At 36.7% G+C, this 23,512-nt stretch overlaps 1 protein-coding gene across 29 annotated transcripts in view; it reads left to right on the top strand.

Annotated features, from left to right (window-relative positions):
- Positions 1-23,512, top strand: part of PBRM1 (polybromo 1) — a 96,446-nt gene that overhangs the window by 53,841 nt on the left and 19,093 nt on the right. For 22 of the 29 annotated variants that reach the window (XM_054694566.1, XM_054694561.1, XM_054694532.1 and 19 more), the window contains 7 exons: positions 1,628-1,733; positions 2,641-3,283; positions 8,206-8,417; positions 14,457-14,642; positions 15,756-15,913; positions 17,118-17,381; positions 21,666-21,811. In XM_054694566.1, coding sequence (XP_054550541.1) covers positions 1,628-1,733; positions 2,641-3,283; positions 8,206-8,417; positions 14,457-14,642; positions 15,756-15,913; positions 17,118-17,381; positions 21,666-21,811 — 1,715 coding nt within the window. The remainder of the gene's footprint in view (positions 1-1,627; positions 1,734-2,640; positions 3,284-8,205; positions 8,418-14,456; positions 14,643-15,755; positions 15,914-17,117; positions 17,382-21,665; positions 21,812-23,512) is intronic. The other 7 variants (XM_054694594.1, XM_054694610.1, XM_054694586.1 and 4 more) reach the window with 1 other exon arrangement.

Raw genomic sequence — 23,512 nt, 5'->3', positions numbered from 1 at the left:
CTGGTGAATCCTCTCACGCCCCACACCTCTGGCCTGTACCCCAGTTCTTGTATGCATAAATAAATAAATATTAAAAAAAAATACTTAAAAACTAGTGCACAGTAATAAACATCCTGCAGGCCCTGAGGTTAAACAAGAATGGGGAGGGAAAGGAACAGGAAGACACAGGGCCAGTGGTGATAAAAAAAATAATGAAGATTCTGCACATTTCTGAGTTTAAAAAAATTATGCTGCAAGTCATAAGAAAAAGAATGAAGAGAAGTTGCTTAATCTGTTCAACCTTTTGCTGTGAAAGAAAGTTGAATTGTTATATTAAAATAACATTTTCGAACATTTATTTTTTTAGCTATTACATTTGAATTTAAAGTGTTTACTAGCAGGCAACTATAAATCAGACATTCTGCAGTGGAGCGGGAGGGAGAGAGATCAAAACAAGGGAGGGAAGAGCGCAAGAGACTATGTGACAATTCACGGGTGAATTAGTGGTGGGCATTTTATAGGGAATACACCTGAAAGGAGAAAGCATACAAGTATGCATTGTACAAAAATGAACAATGGTGTGGAAAAAAATACACATATATAAAAATAAATTTTTAAAAAATAAAATTTACTGAGAGTGCTTGTGATTAGAGAAATGATTCTCTATCACAGGAGTTCACTTCCCCAGTGTCACTGACTAATGTGCTTCTTGTCTGTCCCTGATAGAAAAAAAAGCCACACTTAAGAAAGGTGACCAGAGAAGAGAGAGCACTTGTTCTCTCTGCCCCCTTGCTCTGATAGCAGTCAGGGAGAATAGGGCTTTGTGGGGAGAGGGTGAGTACTTTGTTCTTGACTACATTACATCCCTTGATTCAGTCTTCAGAGAGAGAACCTAAGGAGGAGTTTTTATTTTATCTTTTTTTTTAAAGATTTATGTATTTATGCATATAAGAGCTGGGGTACAGGCCAGAGGTGCAGGGTGTGAGAGGATTCACCAGAGACAGAGTGGGAAGCAGAACAGGCAGACTGAGTGAAATACACTGCTGAGGGGAGCAGTGGGCAAGACAGGAGAGGTTTGCTGCACCATGTGGGTAGCTCCCTGGCCGGCTGGATCAAACTCGTGCTGCAGAGGCTGTGGATTGCTTCATCATGTGATGCTTAACCCCTTGCGCCACCAGGGAGGCCAGGAGGCATTTTTGTAGATGAGATTCCAGACTCAACCCAGCTTTGGGATTTAAGAATATTTAAGATACTGCTCTCCAATTATCAGATTTTTTTAAATCATTGATTTCCACTGAGTTAAGTCTGCTACCTTGAGGGTTTGGTAAAACAGATGTTTGAAGAAAATAGCACATCTAAGTATGTTTCAAAACTTCTATTAAAGCTGACAGTTACTCTACTACAGTAGTTCTCAAACTGTAATGTGTATGTCTGCCCCCTAATCACCTGCAAAGCTTAAGCTACCAGCAAATTGAAACCTAGCTCTACGCCAGAGATGTGATTTTGTTGTTCTGCCGTGAGCTTAAATGTTTTTTTATTTAGCCCCCAACCAGCCTAGCCCTTTTTTTTTTTTTAATTTCTTTGTGGGAATATATATTTCACTTTTCAATTTAAAATTAAAAATAATTTAAATATCTATGAAATATAGGTGTACAACGATGCGCACATCCTGGAGAAGTTACTTAAGGATAAAAGGAAAGAGCTCGGCCCACTGCCTGATGATGACGACATGGCTTCTCCCAAACTCAAGCTTAGTAAGGCAGCCTCACACTTTGTTATTCTATTTAGTCTGTCAAGTGTAGATTACTGGTTTACTCAAATATTTAATTGGTGAATATATTTGAACTCATTAGCACTGCAGCATGCAGTTTCTTCACTCTTTTCAAACTTTTGTGTTTATAATAGTTAAATTGTTGCAAAGAGTTAGAATACAATCTCAAGGGTTTTGCTCACTTTCTTGAATGTAGTGGACAATTTGTAAATGTTAAATAGTAAGAATAGATATTTTATTGATACATGAGTCCTGGAAGAGGGCAGTGACAGTGGGAGATTTTTTTTGGTAGATTTGATTGCTGATCACTAAAATTAGAAATGAATCCCAGTATCTCCTACTAGACAGTATTTGAGAGGTTAGAGATGACCAGACTCTGTACTGAAAGTTAATTCAGCTGTTTTGTGAGTATGGTCTGTAGATGGTTGTTTTATTAAAAGCTGTGAGAGAACAGAATATGGCAAAAGTAATTAGTACCTTGGAGTTAAAAAGAAGTATCTGTCTTACTTAAAATATGTAAATACAATAAAATAAACACCACACAAATGAGAATGAGGTTATCAGTGTTTCTTTAGTTACCTAAAAAGTTGAAAAATAAACTTTTTTATATGAAATGACTATAAACAAAATTTTGTAATAGCTTTGGTTTTGATTTATTGCTGAATAAATCTTGTTAACAGACATTTTATCTTTTCATGGAGGAATTGTAGGTTTGCAGAAATAAAAGCCTTTTATTCTACTATTTATGGACACACCTTTTTAAACTTTTTAAGTCTTTAATTACTGTGTTTTACACATCAGTTTAAAATAATCTCTTTTTTTGTTTTATAAACTATACAAATTTAGGTTTATTTCATTTTATCCATTTAGCATTAATTCTCTTTCCTTAGGTAGGAAGAGTGGTGTTTCTCCTAAAAAATCAAAATACATGACTCCAATGCAGCAGAAACTAAATGAAGTCTATGAAGCTGTAAAGAACTATACTGATAAGAGGGGTCGCCGCCTCAGTGCCATATTTCTAAGACTTCCCTCCAGATCCGAGTTGCCTGACTACTATTTGACTATTAAAAAGCCCATGGACATGGAGAAAATTCGAAGTCACATGATGGCCAATAAATACCAAGACATAGACTCCATGGTTGAAGACTTTGTCATGATGTTCAACAATGCTTGTACATACAATGAACCTGAGTCTTTGATCTACAAAGATGCCCTTGTCCTACACAAAGTCTTGCTTGAAACTCGAAGAGACCTAGAAGGAGATGAGGACTCTCATGTTCCAAATGTAACTTTGCTCATTCAAGAGCTTATCCACAATCTTTTTGTGTCAGTCATGAGTCATCAGGATGATGAAGGAAGATGCTACAGTGATTCCTTGGCAGAAATTCCTGCTGTGGATCCCAACTTTCCAAACAAACCTCCTCTTACTTTTGACATAATTAGAAAGAATGTTGAAAACAATCGCTACCGGCGCCTTGATTTATTTCAAGAGCATATGTTTGAAGTATTGGAAAGAGCAAGAAGGATGAATCGGTATGTTTTCAAAGCCATTTCTTTTTGAGAAAGTATGATATTTATTGCAAAACAGAAGAAAGAATACTGCTTTGATATACTATTTCAGCTTCGGTACGTGATAATAATTTGGTCGGGTACTATTTTGAATTCTAGGCAAAACTTGTAGAGAGCAAGTGTATTCTTTGAAGGATAGTAGGAATACTACTAAATCATCTAGGTTAGGGCCAATGAGAAGAAAGAATAAGACAAAATTGTAGATCTATTGAAAAAAATAAATTCAAAATATAGTCTTTCACAAAACTTTTTTTGTTTGTTTGTTTTTAAAGATTAATTTATTTATTTATACAAGCACTGGGTACAGTCAGAAGCATGGGAGGGTGAGAGAATTCACCAGAGCCAGAGCGGGGAACAGAACAGGCAGACCGACGAAATACACTGCTGAGAGGAGCAGCGGGCGCGGCAGGAGAGGTCTGCGCGCCATGTGGGACCCTCGCGTTTGGCCAGGGATCGAACCAGCACTGCAGAGGCTGCAGGCAGCTTCGCAGCCCAGCGTTCAACCACTGCGCCACCAGGGGAGGACCGGAATTTTTTTTTTTAAGATTTATGTATACAAGAACTGGCGTACAGGCCATAGGTGCAGGGGGTGAGAGGATTCACCACAGACAGAGTGGGGAACAGAACAGCCAGATCAACTGAAACACACTGCTGAGGAAAGCAGCAGGTGAAACAGGAGAGGTCTGCTCTACCATGTGGGTAGCTCCCTGGCCAGCTGGGGATCAAACTCATGCTGTAGAGGCTGTGGATGGCTTCACAGTGCTGTGCTTAACCCCTTGAGCCACCAGGGAGGCCCCAGAACATGTTTTTTTAAAGGATAAAATGTTTGTAATTAGACATAATAACATGACTTTCTTTTAAAGTTTAAATTCAGTCCAAGCATGCTTTAAAGAAAAATGGCTTTGAGATACTTTTTTTGTTGTTTTTGTTTGTTTTTTTTAATGCATATAAGAACCAGGTGTAGGCCAGAGGTGTGGAGGGTTAGGGGACCCACCAGAGACAGTGGGGAGCAGAACAGGCAGATCCACTGAAATACACTGCTGAGGGGAGCAGCGGGAAAGACAGGAGAGGTCTGCTACACAGGAATCAAACTCAGGTTGCCACAGTGACAGCGCTGAGATCTTTACCCTTGCACCACCAGGGAGACCCTGCTCTAAGATATCTTAATTTGAGGTTAGACTGATTTAAATTTGATCACCATTTCAAGTGCTTTCAAGGGCTTTTTTTTTTTTCTTAAATCTCAGATTTCTCCCTGTAAGTGCCTAGTGCAGATATTCAGTGTTCTAAAAGAAGCAATCAAATTTAAATTTGCATAAACTTAAATTTCCTTTTAATTTTGATCTGTTTATATTTGTCTCAGAATAATAGTATACTCATCTGTTAAACAGTTTCAATTCAGCAGTTGTACTATCTATATGCTTTATGAATCACTTGGTAGAATACAAAAAGGTAAAAATACAGACCCTGCCTTCCTGTAGCTTACAGTCTATTACACTGAGAGCTAAACCAATTAGGTGGTGGGCCTGAATGGTAGTGGTCCTGGATGTGGGGTAATTACAGTTGGGTAATTTGTGAAGCCTGCATTTTTTCTGGATCTTGAAAGAAAATTTAACAGTAACATTTGCTGTTTCTATTAAGCTCTTTCTAAATCACTTTGCTAAATACTTTAGGTAGATAATCTCTAACCCTTGTAATAGCCATCCCAGGTCATAATCTTCCCAAGTTTGCATGTGAAAAAGTGGTTCACAGACTGCAGTATGTTACTCTGGGTAACATGGTAATATGTAAAGTGGCTCATGTTGTCCTCCACTTGTAGAGGGCTGCTGCTGGCCTTATGCCAAGACATAAGTCATAGAACACAGCTTGTATCATAAGAGTTGAGCTGTAAGAGCTTGAAGCTTAATGGTTGGACTAAGGAATCTGTTCTTAGGTTAAAATAATTTCAGACACGAGACAACATATAACATTTTAATATTTAGTAAAGTTGTTGGAGTAAGAAACTGTGGGCTATAGTTCTCTTAAAGAGGCAAAAGACATCAGGGTAAAAGTGGGAGAACAGGTAAAATTCAAATGAGTAGTAAGGGGAGGTATTGTAGATATGTGGTATAAATAAAGGGAGAGGGTCAGAAAATACATATGGTATGTTCAAGAGACAAGTAGGCTTGGGGTCAGATTGGAGAGGCCCTGGAGTGACACATTTGGAAAATGGTGCTTAAATTCTTTAACAGTAGGGAGAGAAATAAAAAGATGGAAGGAAACGGACTTCTTGCAGTCAGACTTTGAATTCATTTATTGTTATTCTATTACCCAGTAAATGTTTATTGAGTAGTTACCAGTTACAAGCATGTTTTGGATGCATTGGATACACCAAGTGATAAACCCTGCTTTTATGGAGCTTAGACCTTTATGCTGCTTCTCCATTTACTTACTCATTAGGTTTAAAGTCACTCCTTTCCTCTCCTCTCTGCCCCCAGTTGCGTCATTTTTTTTTAAGGTTTATTTATTTATGCATACAAGAGTTAGGGTACAGGCCAGAGATGCAGGAGGTGAGAGGGTTCACCAGAGACAGAGTGGGGAGCAGAACAGGCAGACTGACTGAAATACACTGCTGAGGGGAGCAGTGGGTGAGACAGGAGAGGTCTGCCTCGCCATATGGGTTGCTCCCAGGACGGCTTGGCTGCGGATTGCTTCATAGTGCGGTGCTTAAGCCCTTGTGCCACTAAGGAGGCCCCCCAGTTGCATCTTGGGGTTAGTTCTATGAGTCTTTCAAATGTCTCTTAGATTATTAGCACCTTTGTTTGTTGTAGATGACATGATCATCTTAAGGATTAAGCATATTTATATCTCTAAAAAAGGATCTCTTTTCACTGTTCTGGCGTTGACATCAGATTATTGTTGTTGAGCCCTAGGAGGTGGGTTACTGTATGAGAATGATTAGTTTCACTCAAATACCCAGAGCTTTGTTGTAAAATGAAAGGAAAGCTATAGAACTTAAGAGTAACCCTATGCTGCTGAGATGGAGATGCATTAGTTGAGTGAATGATAAACTGTGGCTTTATCTACTTTATTGCCAATAATGAGCATAGATGCCCAAAAAATATTAAGTTCATGAATTTAATGAAATCCACGTGCAGTAGGTGTCCATATTGATCTCTTAACAGTGTTAATGTACCGTCATATTCACCCCTACCCATCACTGGCTGCCAGACATCATTCACTAAAATAAGGCATAGCAGAAGAAAAAAGTTCTCTCAGGTGACTGTTATTTGCCCATCAGCAGTAATCATTAACAGCACAGAGCAGACATGCCAGTTGGTCGTTGACTTTCTTAATTGTCACTATTCCTGGACTAAGTGTTTTGACTCTTAAGGGTCAGGGAACTGATGGGATGGCAAACACAAGGGATGCAACAAGAGTCTCCTATATCTTAAGTATTATCTTCTACTGAATTCTTTTCTTATATGTAAATCTTACCCTAAGATTAGTCCTTTTCCATCTTGGGTTTTTGTTTTCACACATGCAGGGACCATTTTATCTCTTAGATTAACAAATTCTTTGTATTTTTTCTTTAAATAAAGAAAACAGAAAGGATGTGTCAGATATTTAATGACTACACAGAACTTCTGTAACTAAGCCATGTGACATTATGGAATTAGGAAGTTACCTATTAATGTAATGGATGTACCAAAAGCATTTTTACTTTTAATTTCATACTTAAAATTTTAGGCTATTATGAAATGAATTTTAATATCAGGTGAGCAGTCTTCAGAGATCTCTATTTAGAGAACAGTCATCAAAAGAATGTCATAGGGGTTTCTCTTTTCTTGGTTTTATTTTTACTACTTTATTACTTCCCTCACAAGTATTAGTAGTTCTGTAATGCAAAAAGATTTTTAAAACCTTTCCAGAAATAAACATTTAGGTTATTATGGTCAGGGTTTTTGATTGTTTGCCACCCCTGTTCACCTTTGCTGATGAGAAGTGTTCTGGAGACTTTACTTAAGTTTTATGCTCTATTGATATGTCAGCAAGCAGCTGACCTGGCTTGTCACACCTGTCACACTCCCCTGACCGAAATGTTTGCATAACTGCTGCTAAGACATTTGTGTATGGTTATGTTTCTGAGTAATTTTTCAGGCCCTAGTATTCTTAGTTAATAAAATTACATTTTAGACTGCCTCAGATCTCATTGGATTTAGCGATAATAAGATTTCTTGCGGTCTAAATTCTTAAGTTTACTTTGCCCAGTCCTTTCATGTTATAAATGAGGAAAGAAGCTTGGAAGTTTTCAACATGAGTTTGCTTCATCTTTAACTGTGTTGCCTCTGTTGGTTCCCCAGAATTACGTAGTTATTTCTGGGAGAAGACTCTTGAGGCCTGTAGTTACAGTAGGCTTCTCTCATGGCTTTGCAGTTTAGGTCCAAATATTTGCAGATTCCTACCAGCCTAGACAAACATGATGTAGGTCCAAAAAGAGGAAAGTAAACATTGCCTAAATTTTACATTGTCTGATGTATTGGTTTCTCAATTAAGAGAAAGTCAAAAGTAATCCAAAGATTTGATGCCACTAAGTATTGCACATGATGTTGAGCCTTGATGCTGGCAGTCTCCTTCTGTTGCTAAAATCAGTTGATATGTTTCTCCATGGGAAATTGTATGAGAGCTTTCCTTTTACATGAGCTTGAGAAGGAAACTTATGCCATGAGGCCAAACCAGATTGACACTTCAGATTCTAACAAATTTCGAGAACTATTCTTAGAACTGTTTTTAAAAGCACCGTTGTATCAATTAACATGTTAAAGAAGCTTTAATAGAATTTAACATATAACTGAGGTCTTTAAAAGAAGTCACCTGTGTGTCAATGGATACTTTTGATGCCATTTTAGGACAGATTCCGAAATATATGAAGATGCGGTAGAACTTCAGCAGTTTTTTATTAAAATTCGTGATGAACTCTGCAAAAATGGAGAGATTCTTCTTTCACCAGCGCTCAGCTATACCACAAAACATTTGCATAATGATGTAGAGAAAGAAAAAAAGGAAAAATTACCAAAAGAAATAGAAGAAGATAAACTAAAACGAGAAGAAGAAAAAAGAGGTTGGTTTCTTTTCATTTTATTAACTGTGAAGAAATATTTGTACTAGCTGGTCTCCTAAATAGTTGTAGAGAAGAGTTCTATGTAAAGACATACCAAGCGTGTTGACTTTTTCAAAATAGATATGCAGAGATGGAAATATTTATCATTATCAATTTGGTCATGAGACTGAAGAAGATTGTAAGTTATGCGTGACACAGCTGTTTTCCTAGTATTTCAGGAATAGTCAATTAATTCACAAGTGTGAGGTTAAAACCTGTTGAAACTATTGATAGCTAAAACCCTAAGGAACCTAGCTGTGGCTGGAAAGCATTCTTAGCAGTGAGTGCATCATTCAGTAGCATGGCTCTCCTCATGCATACTCTGGTCCAAATAAGTAGATGATATTTTAGTTGAATCACATACTTAGTTGGAAATTTTTATTTTAATTATAGTAGTCCAAAAATGTTGCTTTGTGTCACTTGCCAGAGCTTAGAAATATTTTGACAGTGGTAACTTTTATTAGAAATTGGATCTTTTCTAATAGAGTTTGAGTTCACATAGATTCCTAGAATACGTGGCTTTCCAAGACTTATATTAGTCTTTAGCATCAAATCTGCTCCTTAGGGTTTTTTTTCCTTAGGCAAGAAAACAAAATAAGTTGATTTGAAGAAAATTCTCATAAGCAGTGGCATATGCAAAAAAAGAAGAGAAAGGAACCTGGTCGGTGAGAATAATAATTTTACCAGCATAGGGCTAGCTGCAGAACCCATCAGCTTTGCTGCCAGAGGGGATGTACTCATTGAGGATGGTGAGTGTGTATGTGTGTGTGTTGGGGTGGGAGTGGAGGGTGTCTGTGGGTCTTCGACAGCTAAAAGTGATTGATGCAGAAATGAAAGGGGCAAACCCTGCAACTTTGATAGCTGCAGGTGACACTGGATTTGACAAATATTCTGGAAGTTAAAGAGCCATAGAAGAGCTGAGATAAACTCTCCACATATCCCTGGCTGAATGGAAAACTATGCATTTTCAGAGGAGATGTGAGAACCTAATGAAAAATAGAATCTAAGTAACACTTGAAATTTGAATACAACTTTGAATGCATCCCCCAAGTCACATGCAGTCAGCAGAGGTGAATCCTTATAGCTGAAGTGCTTGAGTACAATCTTCACCTAAATCATTGGCTGACCCTTAGCTACACAGATAGGAGCAAATCCTCGTCTCCTGTGTCCTAGTATACTTAAAATGTCCCAGAGGGGAGAAAGGAAAGAAAGGGGGAGAAAAAATATTTGACAATATAATGACTGAACATTTTTCAAATTTGATCTTAAAGAAAAAAATTAACCCACAGCTCTAAGATCAAGTAAGAAAATACAGAGAGAACCACATCTAGATACTTCATAATAAAACTACTAAAAGAAGAAATCTTGATAGCAGCAGAATGATTCATCAAATCAAAGCAAACAATAATATAATGGTTCATAAGAAATAATGGAATCCAAAGGCAGTAGAATGATGATCACAGTACTGAAAAGAAAAAAAAAAAAAAAACTGAACCAAGAATTGTATATCCAACAAAACTGTCCTTCAAAAATGAAACTAAAATAAAGATATTTCCAGGTACACAAAAACTGAGAAAATTCACTGCTACAGACTTCTTTTTAAGAAAATACTAAAGGAAGAGCTTCAGGCTAAAAGAAAATCCACAAATGTACAAGAATGGCTGAAAAGTATTGGAGATAGTAAATAAGTGGGTAAATGCAAAAGACTGCATCTTTTTCTACTTTTAATTTATTTTAAAAACATTAGATTTTTTAAAGGAATAATTACAACACTATCGTTAGGTTTATAACATTCATCAAAGTAATATATGCAACAAGAATAACAGAAAAATGGAACTATATTGGAGCAAAGTTGCAATGTTTAAGAAAATTAAGTTGGTATTATCCTAAAGTAGATAGTAATAAGTTAAAAATGCATATCATAATGCCTAGAATAATTAATAAAAACAAATAGCAAAAAAAGTCAATACAGGAATTAAAATGATATGCAAAAAAAAAAAATACCACAAAAGAAGACAGTAAAGGAGGCAAAGAGGAACAAAAAAGATGACATAAAAAACAGCAAAGTGACAGATGTGAATTCAATTGTAACAATAATTATGTTACAGATTGTGAATAGACTCAACATTCCATGCAAGATGCAGAAATTATCAGACCAAAAGAAAAGATCCAACTATATGCTGTCTATAAAAGACTCACAATAGAGTCAAAGACACAAATAAGTTGAAAGATAAAGAAGGGGGAAAGAGGTACTACACAAATATTTACTGAGTAAGAATAACTATATTAATAGTGGACTTTAAGAGAAGAAATGGTGCTAAAGGCAGAGAGGAACATAGTGTTAAAAGGGTTGCGACACTAGGAACATATATTTACAAATGTATATACCTAACAATGGAGCCACAAATACATGAAGCAAAAACTGACAGAATTGAAAAGAGAAACAGACAATTCAACTACAGCTTCAGTACTCTTTTCTCAGCAATGGATAAACCAACTAGACCAAAAATCAGTAAAAATATAAAAAGACGTGACTAGCACTGCCATGGACTCAATGTTTGTGCCCTTTTCTACCCCTGAATTCATGTGTTGAAGTCTAATCTCCAGTATATTTGGAGGTAGAGATCTTTAGGAAGTAATTAGGTTCAGATGCAATCATCGGGGATTTTAAAGAGCTGAAACCCTACCAGTTTTGCTCTCCAAAGACAATGGGTTTAGATTAGAAATTAGCAACACAGGAAATCTGGGAAATATCCAACTCTTTGGAAATTTTAAAATACAGTTCTAAATAACCCATGGATGAAAAATGTTATGACAAATGCAATTGGAAAAATCTTGAACAGAATGAAAATGGAAACACAACATGTTAATACTTATGGATACTGCTAAACTACTACTTAGAGGGAAATATATAGCTTTAAACACTTGTATTTGAAAAGGAAGTTCTAAAATCAGTCTAAGCTTCCACCTCAAGAAATTAGAAAAGAAGAGCAAATTAAACCCAGAGAAAGTAGAGGGAGGAAATAATAAAGATCACAGTGGAGATTGTTGAAAGAGAAAGCAAAATTCCAGTGCCTTGTTTTTTCTGAAGACAACATTTTGTTAGTTGAAAATTATTTAAAGTTTAGTTGATACATCCAGGCACTGCATTTTTAGTAACAGCTGCTTCTTGAATAATTTTAAGGCATCACCTGAGAATTTATTAGAAATGCAAATTTGCTGGTCCCACTCCACACCTACCAATTCAGAAACTCTGAAGGTAGGCCCCAGCAATCTATGTCTTAACAAGTCCTCTCGGTGACACTTATGTCTGGGATTTAGAGTGTAAGAACTCCAATTTATGGTACCTGCCTGCCTTCTTGGTGGATTAGCAATGGTATGTAAACCCATTTAAAAAAAAAAAGATTATTTATTTATACAAGAACCAGGGTACAGGCCAGATGCGCGGGAGGGTGAGAAGATTCAGCAGATACAAAGCGGGCAACAGAACAGGCGGACTGATGAAATACACTGCTGCAGGGAACAACAGGTGAGACAGGAGAGATCTGCCGTGCCATGTGGGACCCTCGCAGGCCAGAATCGAACCGGTGTTGCCGAGGCTGCAGACAGCTTCACAGCACTGCGCTCAACCGCCTGCTCCGCTAGGGGAGGCCCAACCCATTATTTTTTATGATATATTCTAAAGAAAAGACAGTAATGACATTTTGAAACTATTCGTCACTGTGCTTTATTGATCCTTAGCTATCAGGAAACATTTCTGATGACTCAATCTGTGGTAGAAAAACATCAACATAAAGAAAAAGACAGGAGATATTCAGTACTTTCTCATCACTGCCTCATGAGTATGAATGTAATTTGTGCTTCTGAATTCTACATTTAAAAATAGTCCAAAAAATAGCAAATTTTATGATATGCTTTTGACTCTAATTTTTAGAAATTAATGTATTAAAATCAAAACCCATTGAATTGTACATTTTAATTGATAAATTGTTTGTCTCAATAAGGCTGTTTTAAAACGTCATAGCAGAAAGGAAACATTGCGAGAATTAGAAGATAAAGTTAAAGAAATCTCCAAAGAAGTAGAACAGCAAGAAGCAGAAATAGAAAAAGAAAATATAATCAGCCTTACAGGTCCAGAATCCAGATAACCGTAGGACATAGTTCTGCTATGCTTTCTGCCACAATATATGGAACCCCCTTTATTCCTAATAACACTTTCTAATAATGTGTTCTTCATTTCTACTGAACTGTCACCTCCCAAGTCTTTAATGTCCATTTCTCTATGAACAATTTATTCAAGGCAACCTAAGCTTTTTCTGTCATGATCCTCAGAATTCCTCTAGTCTCTCCCTACTGCCCAATTCCAAGGTCTCTTTTATATTTTTCGGGTTATTTTTTACAGTAACACTCTTCTTCCAGGTGCCAAAATCTCAGCTTCAAAGCCCTAGAGCTCATTAAGTCATCTGAGTTAGTATGTAGATGAGGTTCTAGGGATGATTCATCCTGAGACACATCTCCTGGTTCTCTGTGGACTTCTTCCCCTATTTGTGGGATGGGAAATGCATAGGATAACAAAATCATTCCTGTTCAGAAAGGAAGAAATGGAATAAAAGAGTCACCAATTGCAAGTAATTTCAAAATTCAGCTGGATAGATTCCATTAGGTTTCAAGGCCTGAAACTAGTCTTCTTCAACTCAACACTCTGCACTCTGAATCATCCTTTTTCATGAAAGGTAGCAGGTGTTCACAGCTGAGTTAATTGTTTCATCAGTCTATGTCCTTGCTCTAGAATTTTAAGGATTTATCAGCCTTCTTTCATTTTTGTATTCTTTCAGTCCCTTTCAGTACATTTGACAGTTCCTGCTGGTATAAACTTTCCAAGAACCTTGTAAATCTGCTGTATATGTCACACAAATTCATTTAATTAATCAGCTTCTAGATAGCATTTTTTACCAAAATTGGCAAAACAAAAATTATAATAGCAGTGTTAGAAAGGGAAGCCTAACAGTGAAGAACTTAGTATAGACTTTGGGTGCATCAGTTTTGAATAAGATTTAAAATGTTTATTTCCAGCTGTTCCATTTATGGAAAAATACCCTAATGAAATAATGAAAGATGTGGACAAAGCTTTATTCTCAAAAAAAAAAAAAAAAATCTGTGGTATTTGGAAATGATGTATAGGAGCCATTAAAAAATCCTATTAATCAAAAAAAATTTGTCAAAAATCATTTACTCTCAGAAATGTTCATGATATATTTCATGATATATCAAGTGTGTGTGTGTAGGTATAGTTTACAGTATATTGTATGATATACATATTCATACTTCCTCAGTTGTAAGATTCTATTAATTGTGATACATCTATGTGATGGTGGCAGAAGTTTTTTTCAGAAGCATTTCTGAGATTATTTCTAGGATTACATGGTTTACAGGTGGTAAAGGTACAGGTGTACCTTTCTGTGTCATTCAGAATAACTATATTGCACATATATCATGGTGATTATTTATTTATTTATTTGTTTGTTTTTTAATAGAAGAACTGATGTGTAGGCCAGAGGTAGGGACCAGGGAGAGTGGGAGAGTATTCACCAGAGACAGAATGGGGACCAGAACAGGCAGATTCACAGAAATACACTGCCAAGGGGAGCAGTGAGCCAGACAGGAGAGGTTTGCTACACCATATGTTGGCTAACTCCCTGGCCAGGGATCAAACTCAGGCTGTAGAGGTGATAGTGCTGAGACAACCCCTAGGCCACCAGGGAGGCCTGTAGTGATTAATTTTAATCTATAAATCCTTTGTTTATATACTTATATTAAGGACAGTTGGTTATTATTCAAAAAAATAATTTGGGGCAGAGGCTTTTTGGAATGTGAAGATCATACTGAATCCTACCTTCAAATGTTTAGAAAAGAATAAAATGTTTTAGTATGTGTTGATTGAATCCTACATTTGAGTCTAATATCCCTTTAATGAGAACCTTTTTCTATTTTTCACGTAAGAAGCTGAAAAGAGTGAAGATTCCTCAGGTTCCGCAGGCCTCTCAGGCTTACATCGCACATACAGCCAGGACTGCAGCTTTAAGAACAGCATGTACCATGTTGGAGATTATGTCTATGTAGAGCCTGCAGAAGCCAACCTACAACCACATATAGTCTGTATTGAAAGACTATGGGAAGATTCTGCTGGTAAGTTTCTTTTTTTTTTTTTTTTTAATTTATGCATACAAGAACTGGGGTGTAAGCCAGAGGTGCAGAGGGACCGGGGATGAGAGAATTCACTAGATTCACCAAAAACAGAGTGGGGGAGCAGAACAAGTGGATCTACTGAAATACACTGTTGAGGGGAGCAACTGGCAAGTCAGGAGAGGTGGGTTAGCTCCCTGGCAGGGTATAAAACTCAGGCCACAGTAGCTGGCCATAGCACTGAGACTTTAGCCCCTGCACCACCAGGGAGGCCCAGGTAAGTTCATTTTAAATTGAAGGGCAGATTGGTGAAATGTGACTATTTTACTTCTTTGTGGTCTCCAGGGAAGAAAATTGTAACTCAGACACTTTATACCCTCCAATAAGAGTTGTTCTATAGTATATATGAGTAAATATAGTTAAGCACTTAATATATGAAAAATGTAGGATCTAGCACTGTTGGCCACAGTTGAATCAAAAATTGAATCAAAGGAAATAGAACTTCTTAAAGTCTAGTTGAGATTCATTCATTCAACTGATACTAAAAACAACATGAGCCAACTCAATAGGATGGCAGAGATTCAGAAGAACAAAAGGCTCATATTTTGCCTCTGGCTAAACCATTCTTGTCGAGGTCACAAATAAAAAGAAATTAGTCAGACATATATGCCTTGGCTTAAATTTTTATTTCAAAGAGACTTCCTAGAACAATTGTCTTCAGCTTGAGACTGGAAAATAAATAGGGATTAATGAAGACAAAATAGAAATAATAAGATCTGGATAGTGCAATTCTTTTAGCTGCTCATCATGTGAAATACTTTTGGATTCTTTTACCTGAATGGTTCACCAGGTGTGTCCTGACCCCTCTAGAGTAGAGCAGGACCTATTGCCTTCTATGTATTACATACCTTTTAGTATGAGGATTAGTGTAGCTTTTTTTTTTTAGGCTGTATTACACTTCTTTATTTTAAAGTATTAAATCTTCCTAGATAAACTATGGCCTAAAAAAGCACATTGTTAGATTCCGCCTATCACAGAATGGATGGAGTATTTGCTCCTTTTACAAAGATTATGTGATGTCTGTTAATGTTAATTGTCTCTCTCTTTGTTTTTGAGGTGAAAAATGGTTGTATGGCTGTTGGTTTTATCGGCCAAATGAAACATTCCATCTGGCTACACGAAAATTTCTAGAAAAGGAAGTATTTAAGAGTGACTATTATAATAAAATTCCTGTTAGTAAAATTCTAGGCAAATGTGTGGTCATGTTTGTCAAGGTAAGAAACTCATTAGTCCCATAGGTATAAGTCATTCCAGGGGAATAAAATTCACTAAAAACCGTTTTCTTATTTACAAATTATGAGTTTTGTTTTAAACTGTCTGAAATTTTTTAAAGCTGTGTCTTTATGTCTGTTGTAAATAAATATTTGGCAAGAAATTAAGTTGAACATGGTGGTGAAAAGCCATTTACTGCCTACATATATAGCTATGCAGGATAGCTTAAACTTTTTTATATTGCCAGGCTAATTTTTCAGAATTCCATATTCTGAAAGATCATTATCAGTTGTCAGTGAGGGTTTTAGTTAATAAGGTATGTATTGATACTTTTTGTCTCTCTGACACAGGCACATGGGCCTTGCCCAGAGCTTTTAAGAAACATTTTTTTTGAAGATTTATTTATTTATGCAAATAAGAACTGCGGGGTAAGCCAGAGGTGCAGGGAGTGAGAGGATTGACCAGAGAGAGTGGGGAGCAGAACAGGTAGATCTACTGAAATACACTGCTGAGGGGAGCAGCCAGTGAGACAGGAGAGGCTTGCTGTGCTATATGGGTTAGCTCCTTGGCCCACGGGGGATGAAATTTGTGCTGCAGTGGCTGCCCATAGCTTGATAGCACTGTCTTTAACCCCTGCACCACCAGGGAGGCCCACTTTAAGAAACATTGTACCTGTGTGGGCCTCCCTGGTGGCAGAGGGGTTAAGATGCAACCTATGAAGCTATCAGTAGCCACGACAGCACAAATTCCATCCCTGGCCAGGGAGCTACCCACATAGCGCAGCAGACCTCTCCTGTCTTGCCCCCTGCTCCCCTCAGCAGTGTATTTCAGTCAATCTGCTTGTTCTGTTCCCCACTCTATCTTTGGTGAATCTTCTCACCCCCTACACCTCTGGCTTGTACCCCAGTTCTTATATGCATAAATAAATAAATCTTTTAAAAAAATTAAAATAACAAAAAAGAAACATTGTACCTGTGTGAAGTATATTTTCTAAGGGGCAGTTGGTAACTTAAAGAGTGTGTGTTTAATAAGGCCTTTCTGTAGCAGAATAAATGCTCTTAGAGCTGTAGCCATTTATCATTTTTTAACTGTTCGAAAGTCTTACCAGTTTATCTTTTGTTTGTTTGCTTGGTTTTGTGTGTTTATTATGTTAGTTGATTGGTGTTCAGAAAATTTACCTAATTAATTTTATTTTTATACCTCCAGGAGTACTTTAAATTATGCCCAGAAAACTTTCGAGATGAGGATGTTTTTGTCTGTGAATCACGGTATTCAGCTAAAACCAAATCTTTTAAGAAAATTAAACTGTGGACCATGCCCATCAGCTCGGTTAGGTTTGTCCCTCGGGATGTGCCCCTGCCTGTAGTCCGAGTGGCCTCCGTATTTGCAAATGCAGATAAAGGGGATGATGAGAAGAACACAGACAACTCAGAGGACAGTCGAACAGAAGACAATTTTAATTTAGAAAAGGTATGTAGGTAAAAGCCACACAGAAAAGAATTTTACATTTTGGTATTTATTTCATAAAATATTCAAATTCAGAATTAGGAAAAGAGCCACAATATAAAATCTTGACCAAGTAAGAAGGAAACTATAAAGGAAAAATGGAAAATAATGCTTAGAAAACAGAATGGTAGAATTGAAAAGTAAATCCAAGTGTTAATTCTTTGACAAGTCCATGAGATAAACTACTAATTATCCTACAAAAATGAGGGGAGTTAAGTTCAGACATACAAAATATGGAAGAAATTTAATAAGGCAAATTAATAATACATTTCTGCTAATAAATTTGAAACCCTGAATAAAATAGTTTTCTAGGAAAATAAAAATTACCGAAGTGGAATCGAGGAAAAAATATAACATTTTAAATTTCTTGGCTAACCTTTAAGAGAACTCAGGTCAGGGGCCTCCCTGGTGGCGCAAGGGGTTAAGACGCAACCTATAAAGCTAACCGCAGCCACTGCAGCACGAGTTCGATCCCCCAGCCGGCCAGGGAACAACCCACATGGCACAGCAGACCTCTCCTGACTCGCCCGCCCGCTGCTCCCCTCAGCAGTGTACTTCCGTCAATCTGCCTGTTCTGTTCCCCACTCTGTCTCTAGTGAATCCTCTCACCCCCCACACCTCTGGCCTGTAACCCAGTTCTTGTATGTATAAATAAATAAATTTTAAAAAGAAAAAGAGACCTAGGGCCTTCCCGGTGGCGCAGTGGTTGAGCACTGGTTTGCAAAGCTGCCCGCAGCCTCTGCAGCACCAGTTCAATCTCCGGCCACCAGGTGAGGGTCCCACATGGCGCGCAGACCCCTCCTGCCGCCCACTACTCCCCTCAGCAGTGTACCTCGGTCCTTCTGCCTGCTCTGCTCCCTGCTCTGGCTCTGGTGAATTCTCTCACCCTCCTGCGCTTCTGACTGTACCCAGTGCTTGTATAAATAAAATAAATAAATCTTTTTTTAAAAAAAAGAGACCTCAGGGCAGTTAATTCCACAGGCAAATTCTTCTGAACCTTTAAGGGACCTTTATAATTCCGTTGAAATTATTTCACAGCATGGAGAACAAAGAAAACTTGCCAGTTTGTTTCATAAAGCCAGAATAATAATCTTTAGTTCAAAGCCTAACAAAACATAAACCTACAGGGCCTCCCTGGTGTCGCAAAGGGTTAAGACGCAACCTATGAAGGTATCCGCAATCACTCAGCACAAATTCCATCCCCGGCCTGCCAAGGAGCAACCCACATGGTACAGCAGACCTCACCTGACTCACCCGCTGCTCCTCTCAGCAGTGCACTTCAGTCTGCCTGTTCTGTTCCCCACTCTCTTTCTGGTGAATCCTCGTATCCCTCACACCTCTGGGCTGTACCCCAGCTCTTGTATATATAAATAAATAAATAAATCTTTAAAAAAAAAAAACCATAAACCTATAACCATAAGGAGATAAAACTACAGTTTAGTCTACCTTATAAATATTGGTATAAAAGTTACTTGGAAAAAGGGATATTTTTATGAAATGAAATCAAATTCATTCTTTAAGAACAGTATGACCAAGTAGCAGGGAGTTCATCTCTTAGAGTGCAAGGATTGTTTGTAATTAGGAGAATGGAGTAATGTAATTCAGTATATATTAAAAGATCAAAGGAGAAATTATTTGATAACATATAGTACCTGTCTTGATTTAAGTCTTTAGATGAATGTTTCCTTAATGTGATTTTTTTTAAATTATATTTGTATTTCAAACCTAAAGTCTGTAAAATAAATTTTCTTTAAAGTTACACACTTGAAAAAGGTACTTCCTATACCATTGCCCATGTCTTTCTGAAATTAGCCAATGTAGTTAGATAAACAAAAGTAGTAAAAATATTGACCAAAAAAATTTTTTTAATAAATTAAAATATTGATAATAAAGAGGCAGGATTATTTTTTTTGGTCAGTAATGGGGAACAAATTAAACGAAAAGTTCTTGAAATTAGAGCTTGCAACAAGTAGAAATTTCAAGATTTACATACAAGTCAAGTTTTCTTATATAGACTTATGAAAGCATTGACTACTTTAGCAACTGTTAGAAAAATCATAAGGAAAATACTCAAGTTAACAATAAAGTATATCAAGAAGGGACTTTAAAAAGAATATAGAACCTGTGGGAACAGAAACATTCAGTCTATTGAAGGATCCACAAGAACTGAATAAATTGTCTTTGGTAGTTGACCAAATTATTCCAGCTTTCTTATGAAAGAATGACAGTCACCAGATAAAGAAGAAAAAGAGAAAGGTCAAGAGTACTTTGCCCTGCCAAGCAAAACTACATTTTTTGTAATTGTGATATTAGCCCAGGGCCAGTCAGTTGAAGTAATAACCTCTCCACTATTAAATCCAGAATAAGTAGTGAATACAAATAAGTGATATTTTAAATCAGTAGGAGCAGTTAAAATCAAATGATAATAGAAAAGCAGGTAGCCATTTGGAAAAAAAGGAGGAAAAGAAAACTGACCTCTCCCTCATATCATATTCCAAAATAAGCAAGATAGAAACATACGAAGCAGTAAGAGTACTTGTTACTAACATAAGTACCTTTACTTTTATTTACCTAAATGTTCCATTTATCTTGAAAGGGTCCTTTCTGTGCATGATGAAATCTAATAACTTTAAAGGGAAAAATGATCATTTTATCACTTTGCAAGTGAAAATATCAGTTTAATAAAAACAGTCTAAGGATTAGTATTTCTAATGTACAAAGAGCTCTTTGAAGTCTGGGGAAATGTAATACTAGGAAAATATTTTTGGATAAAGGACCAAATGTATCATTTACAGAAGGAAGGAAGTCAAAAAACATAAGAAGATATGTTAGTTAATGTAATACTTTCTTAAATGCCTGACAGGTTGGCAAGAATTCTAAAAAATGATAATACTTGTAACTTTTTGTGGGTGTGGGGCAGAAAACTCTCATCTCCTGTCGGTGGCATTCTCTCTCACCTTGCAGTTTGATGGCAGGAAATGTGCTCCAACAGGGATTCTCTACAGAGGATGACATCAGTATTGTTTGTAAAAGCACAAAATCTATGCCAAACTCAAATGCCCATGAACAGGAATTGAGTAAACTTGTCATATACCCATATAATGCAAACTGTTGCAGCCAATGAAAAGAGTAGAATAGGTAATACAGAATTTTTTCCAAGTTCTGTAGAAAAAAGATTTAGTTGACAGATTATACAGAATGGTTATGGTTCCATCATTATTCAAAAAAACAAAAATAAGTGTTTATATATATGAATGTAAACAAAATGGGGAACTATATAATAAACTGAGTGGTTATCTGTAGTCTTGGATCACAGAAGTCTTTGGTTTGTTAACATGCTCTAATATTTGAGTTATTTTCAACAAATATACTTCTTTTACATAAGCCGAAAAGATAAAGCTATATGTAAAAAGCTGAAAAATACTGAATTCTTAATGTCTTAGAAAAAATACCCATATAGTATTCTAAAATTGTTAAAGAGAAAAGGAATTTTAGAAAGAACTTGATATTTGTTACATTGTGCCAATATATCTGAGAGTCATAGAGAAATTAATTTGAAAAGAAGAAATAGCACTAGAAGGCATTATGAGAATTAACTTAGATTTATTAGTAGTAGTAATATTCATAAGTCCCCCGGCTCCTCCCTAAAATGAATTACTTATTTTGGTCTCCTGTCTTTATCTTATTATTACATGACCAAGACAAGTCATTGGAGAAACTTAAAAAAAAAAAACAAAAAACATAAGATCAAAACCCATTCCTCAAAGAAAAATGTATTTGTAATTTCAGGGGCTATGACGTTAGTAATACCTTCTGTTCCTTCAAGTGCCCCTCACCCAGCATGTAGTGGGACCACTCATTCTTAAGATTTTCTGAGAAATTCATTTTGATATCACATTTAAAGACATAAAGATCAGAACATTAAATTATTTAAACATTCTAAAGGAGGCTTTTTTTTTTTTTAAGTTTGAAGTTTCACATATTCTCAGGAAGATGCAGTAGAAAATTGGGGAAGTTCTAGTTTCCTCCATTTTTATATGTTTTGGAGTTAAATATTTAAAACATGTAGCCGAGTATTTGCCAGTTTCCCAGTAAATGATGTTTCTTATTTCCATTAGTCAGAATTATTATTTTTTCTTTTTTTTTTTTTTTGGCCAGACTATAAAACAAGAATAATAATGAACATTTAAGTGTTTTAATGAGTAAGTCATTGCATATACCTGTCTTCAACCGGTTTCCTTTCTGCAGGAAAAAGAAGATGTCCCTGTGGAAATGTCAAATGGTGAACCAGGTTGCCACTACTTTGAGCAGCTTCGTTATAATGACATGTGGCTAAAAGTTGGCGACTGTGTCTTCATCAAATCCCATGGCCTTGTGCGCCCTCGTGTGGGCAGGTGAGTATGGTGCATATGATCGAAAGGCGGACAAGGTTGGATCTGAGAGATTTAGAGTGAGTAGAAATTCATCATTCTTTAGAAGAAGACAAACATTTCTCCCCTGGCAACTTCTCCAGCTTCCTGTTACACCACATTTCCCCTGGTTTTGCTGCTAGCTACACTTCTTGAAATTCCTCCCTCAACTCTTCTCTTTTCTTCTACCATTTTCAGAACTCTCAATCAGAAATATCCCTGCCCATTTCATATGGTGAACTTAAATTTGAAATTACGCCTTCTTAAGGTATCCCTTCATGTTCCCTCCAGACTGGGTTAGGAATCCCCGTTACATATTCTTAGAGCATATATTACATTATTGTTAGGTTTCTATACCAGACTGCAAATGTCCTAAAAATATGGACGCTCTCTTTCTGCTTATATTTGTATCCTCTGCTCCAACCATAGGGATCAGATATTTAATAAGTAAGTAAATGGATGAAAGTATTGTTAGATGACCTAAAACAGCAGTGAAGACATCAGGTACAGGCCTGAACAGTAGAGGATAGCAGTTAAGAACAGTAGTTGGTTCCAAGAGATCTTGGTTTAAGTCCCAACCCTGCTAGTTTCATGTCCTTAGACAAGTGATTTACCACTTTTAACATAGGATTTATTCATCATCCGTAAGCATTTATTTACCTACTTATTATGTGCCAGTCTCTGAAGATACTTTCATGAATACAACAAATATCCTTAGTCCCATGGATCTTTGTTCTAGGGGGAAAGACAAACAGTAAGCATGGTGAATAAGTCAGGTGTTCATTAGATCATGATGCGTGCTGTGGGAGAAAAAGAGACCAGGATATGGAAATTGGGAATATCATGGTCAAAGCACAGACATGAAAAACTTTAAATAGGGTGGTCCATATAGGCTTCACTAATTGATAAATTAAGCCAGCACATAAAGAAGCTAAGGATATGTGCATATCCAGAGAGAAAACTTCCCAAGCAGAGAGAGCAGCCAATATAAACACCTGAAAGATAAGTATTCCTGGCATGTTCAAGTCAGCAGAGTTGGTTACAGGGAGAATGAACAATGTATAAGTTAGCTAGAAGATGAGTGCCAGGGCTTGGACTTTCACTGAATTAAATGGATTGTTTTAAGCACAGAAGTGTCATCTGACTAAGGTCTAAATAGAATTACTCTGCCTAGTGGTTATTTGAGAATAAACTATAAAGGACCAAAGGTGGAAGCAATGGAGGTCTGCTAGGAAACTCTTGTAGTAATAAGGCAAGAATGATGGTGGCTCAGGCCAGTAGTCAGATCCTATTTGAAAGGTTGAGTTAATGAGATTCCAGATAAGTGGAATCTGATAAAGAAATAGAGGAGTTAAGGGCACCTCCTGCATTTTGGTCTGAACAGCTGGAAGGGTGGACTACCATAATCTGAGTTGAGGTGTTCCTTTGTGTCAAGACCTGCAATGCTGGTGATAACATTATCAGTATTATGGGGTGGTTGTAAGAAAGTGTATGGTATCTGGCAAATAGCAGCCAAATGTTAATCTTTCATTTTTTTATAGTTAATCTTTTATATTTTTTTATGGTATCTGCCTTAGATCAGATTTTCAAGGGTGAAGGGTATAGATCTTGATCTTCAAGAAGGTCATAAACTATTGCCTTAAAGGAATATCTGCCATTGATGTAATATGATCCCAGATATTGACG

This window comes from Talpa occidentalis, unplaced genomic scaffold, assembly GCF_014898055.3.
Source record: "Talpa occidentalis isolate TD23 unplaced genomic scaffold, MPIMG_talOcc4v2.1 talOcc4.10, whole genome shotgun sequence".
NCBI lineage: Eukaryota > Metazoa > Chordata > Mammalia > Eulipotyphla > Talpidae > Talpa > Talpa occidentalis.
The sequence above is the reverse complement of the archived record's forward strand: the minus strand, read 5'-3'. Positions and strand labels throughout refer to the sequence as shown.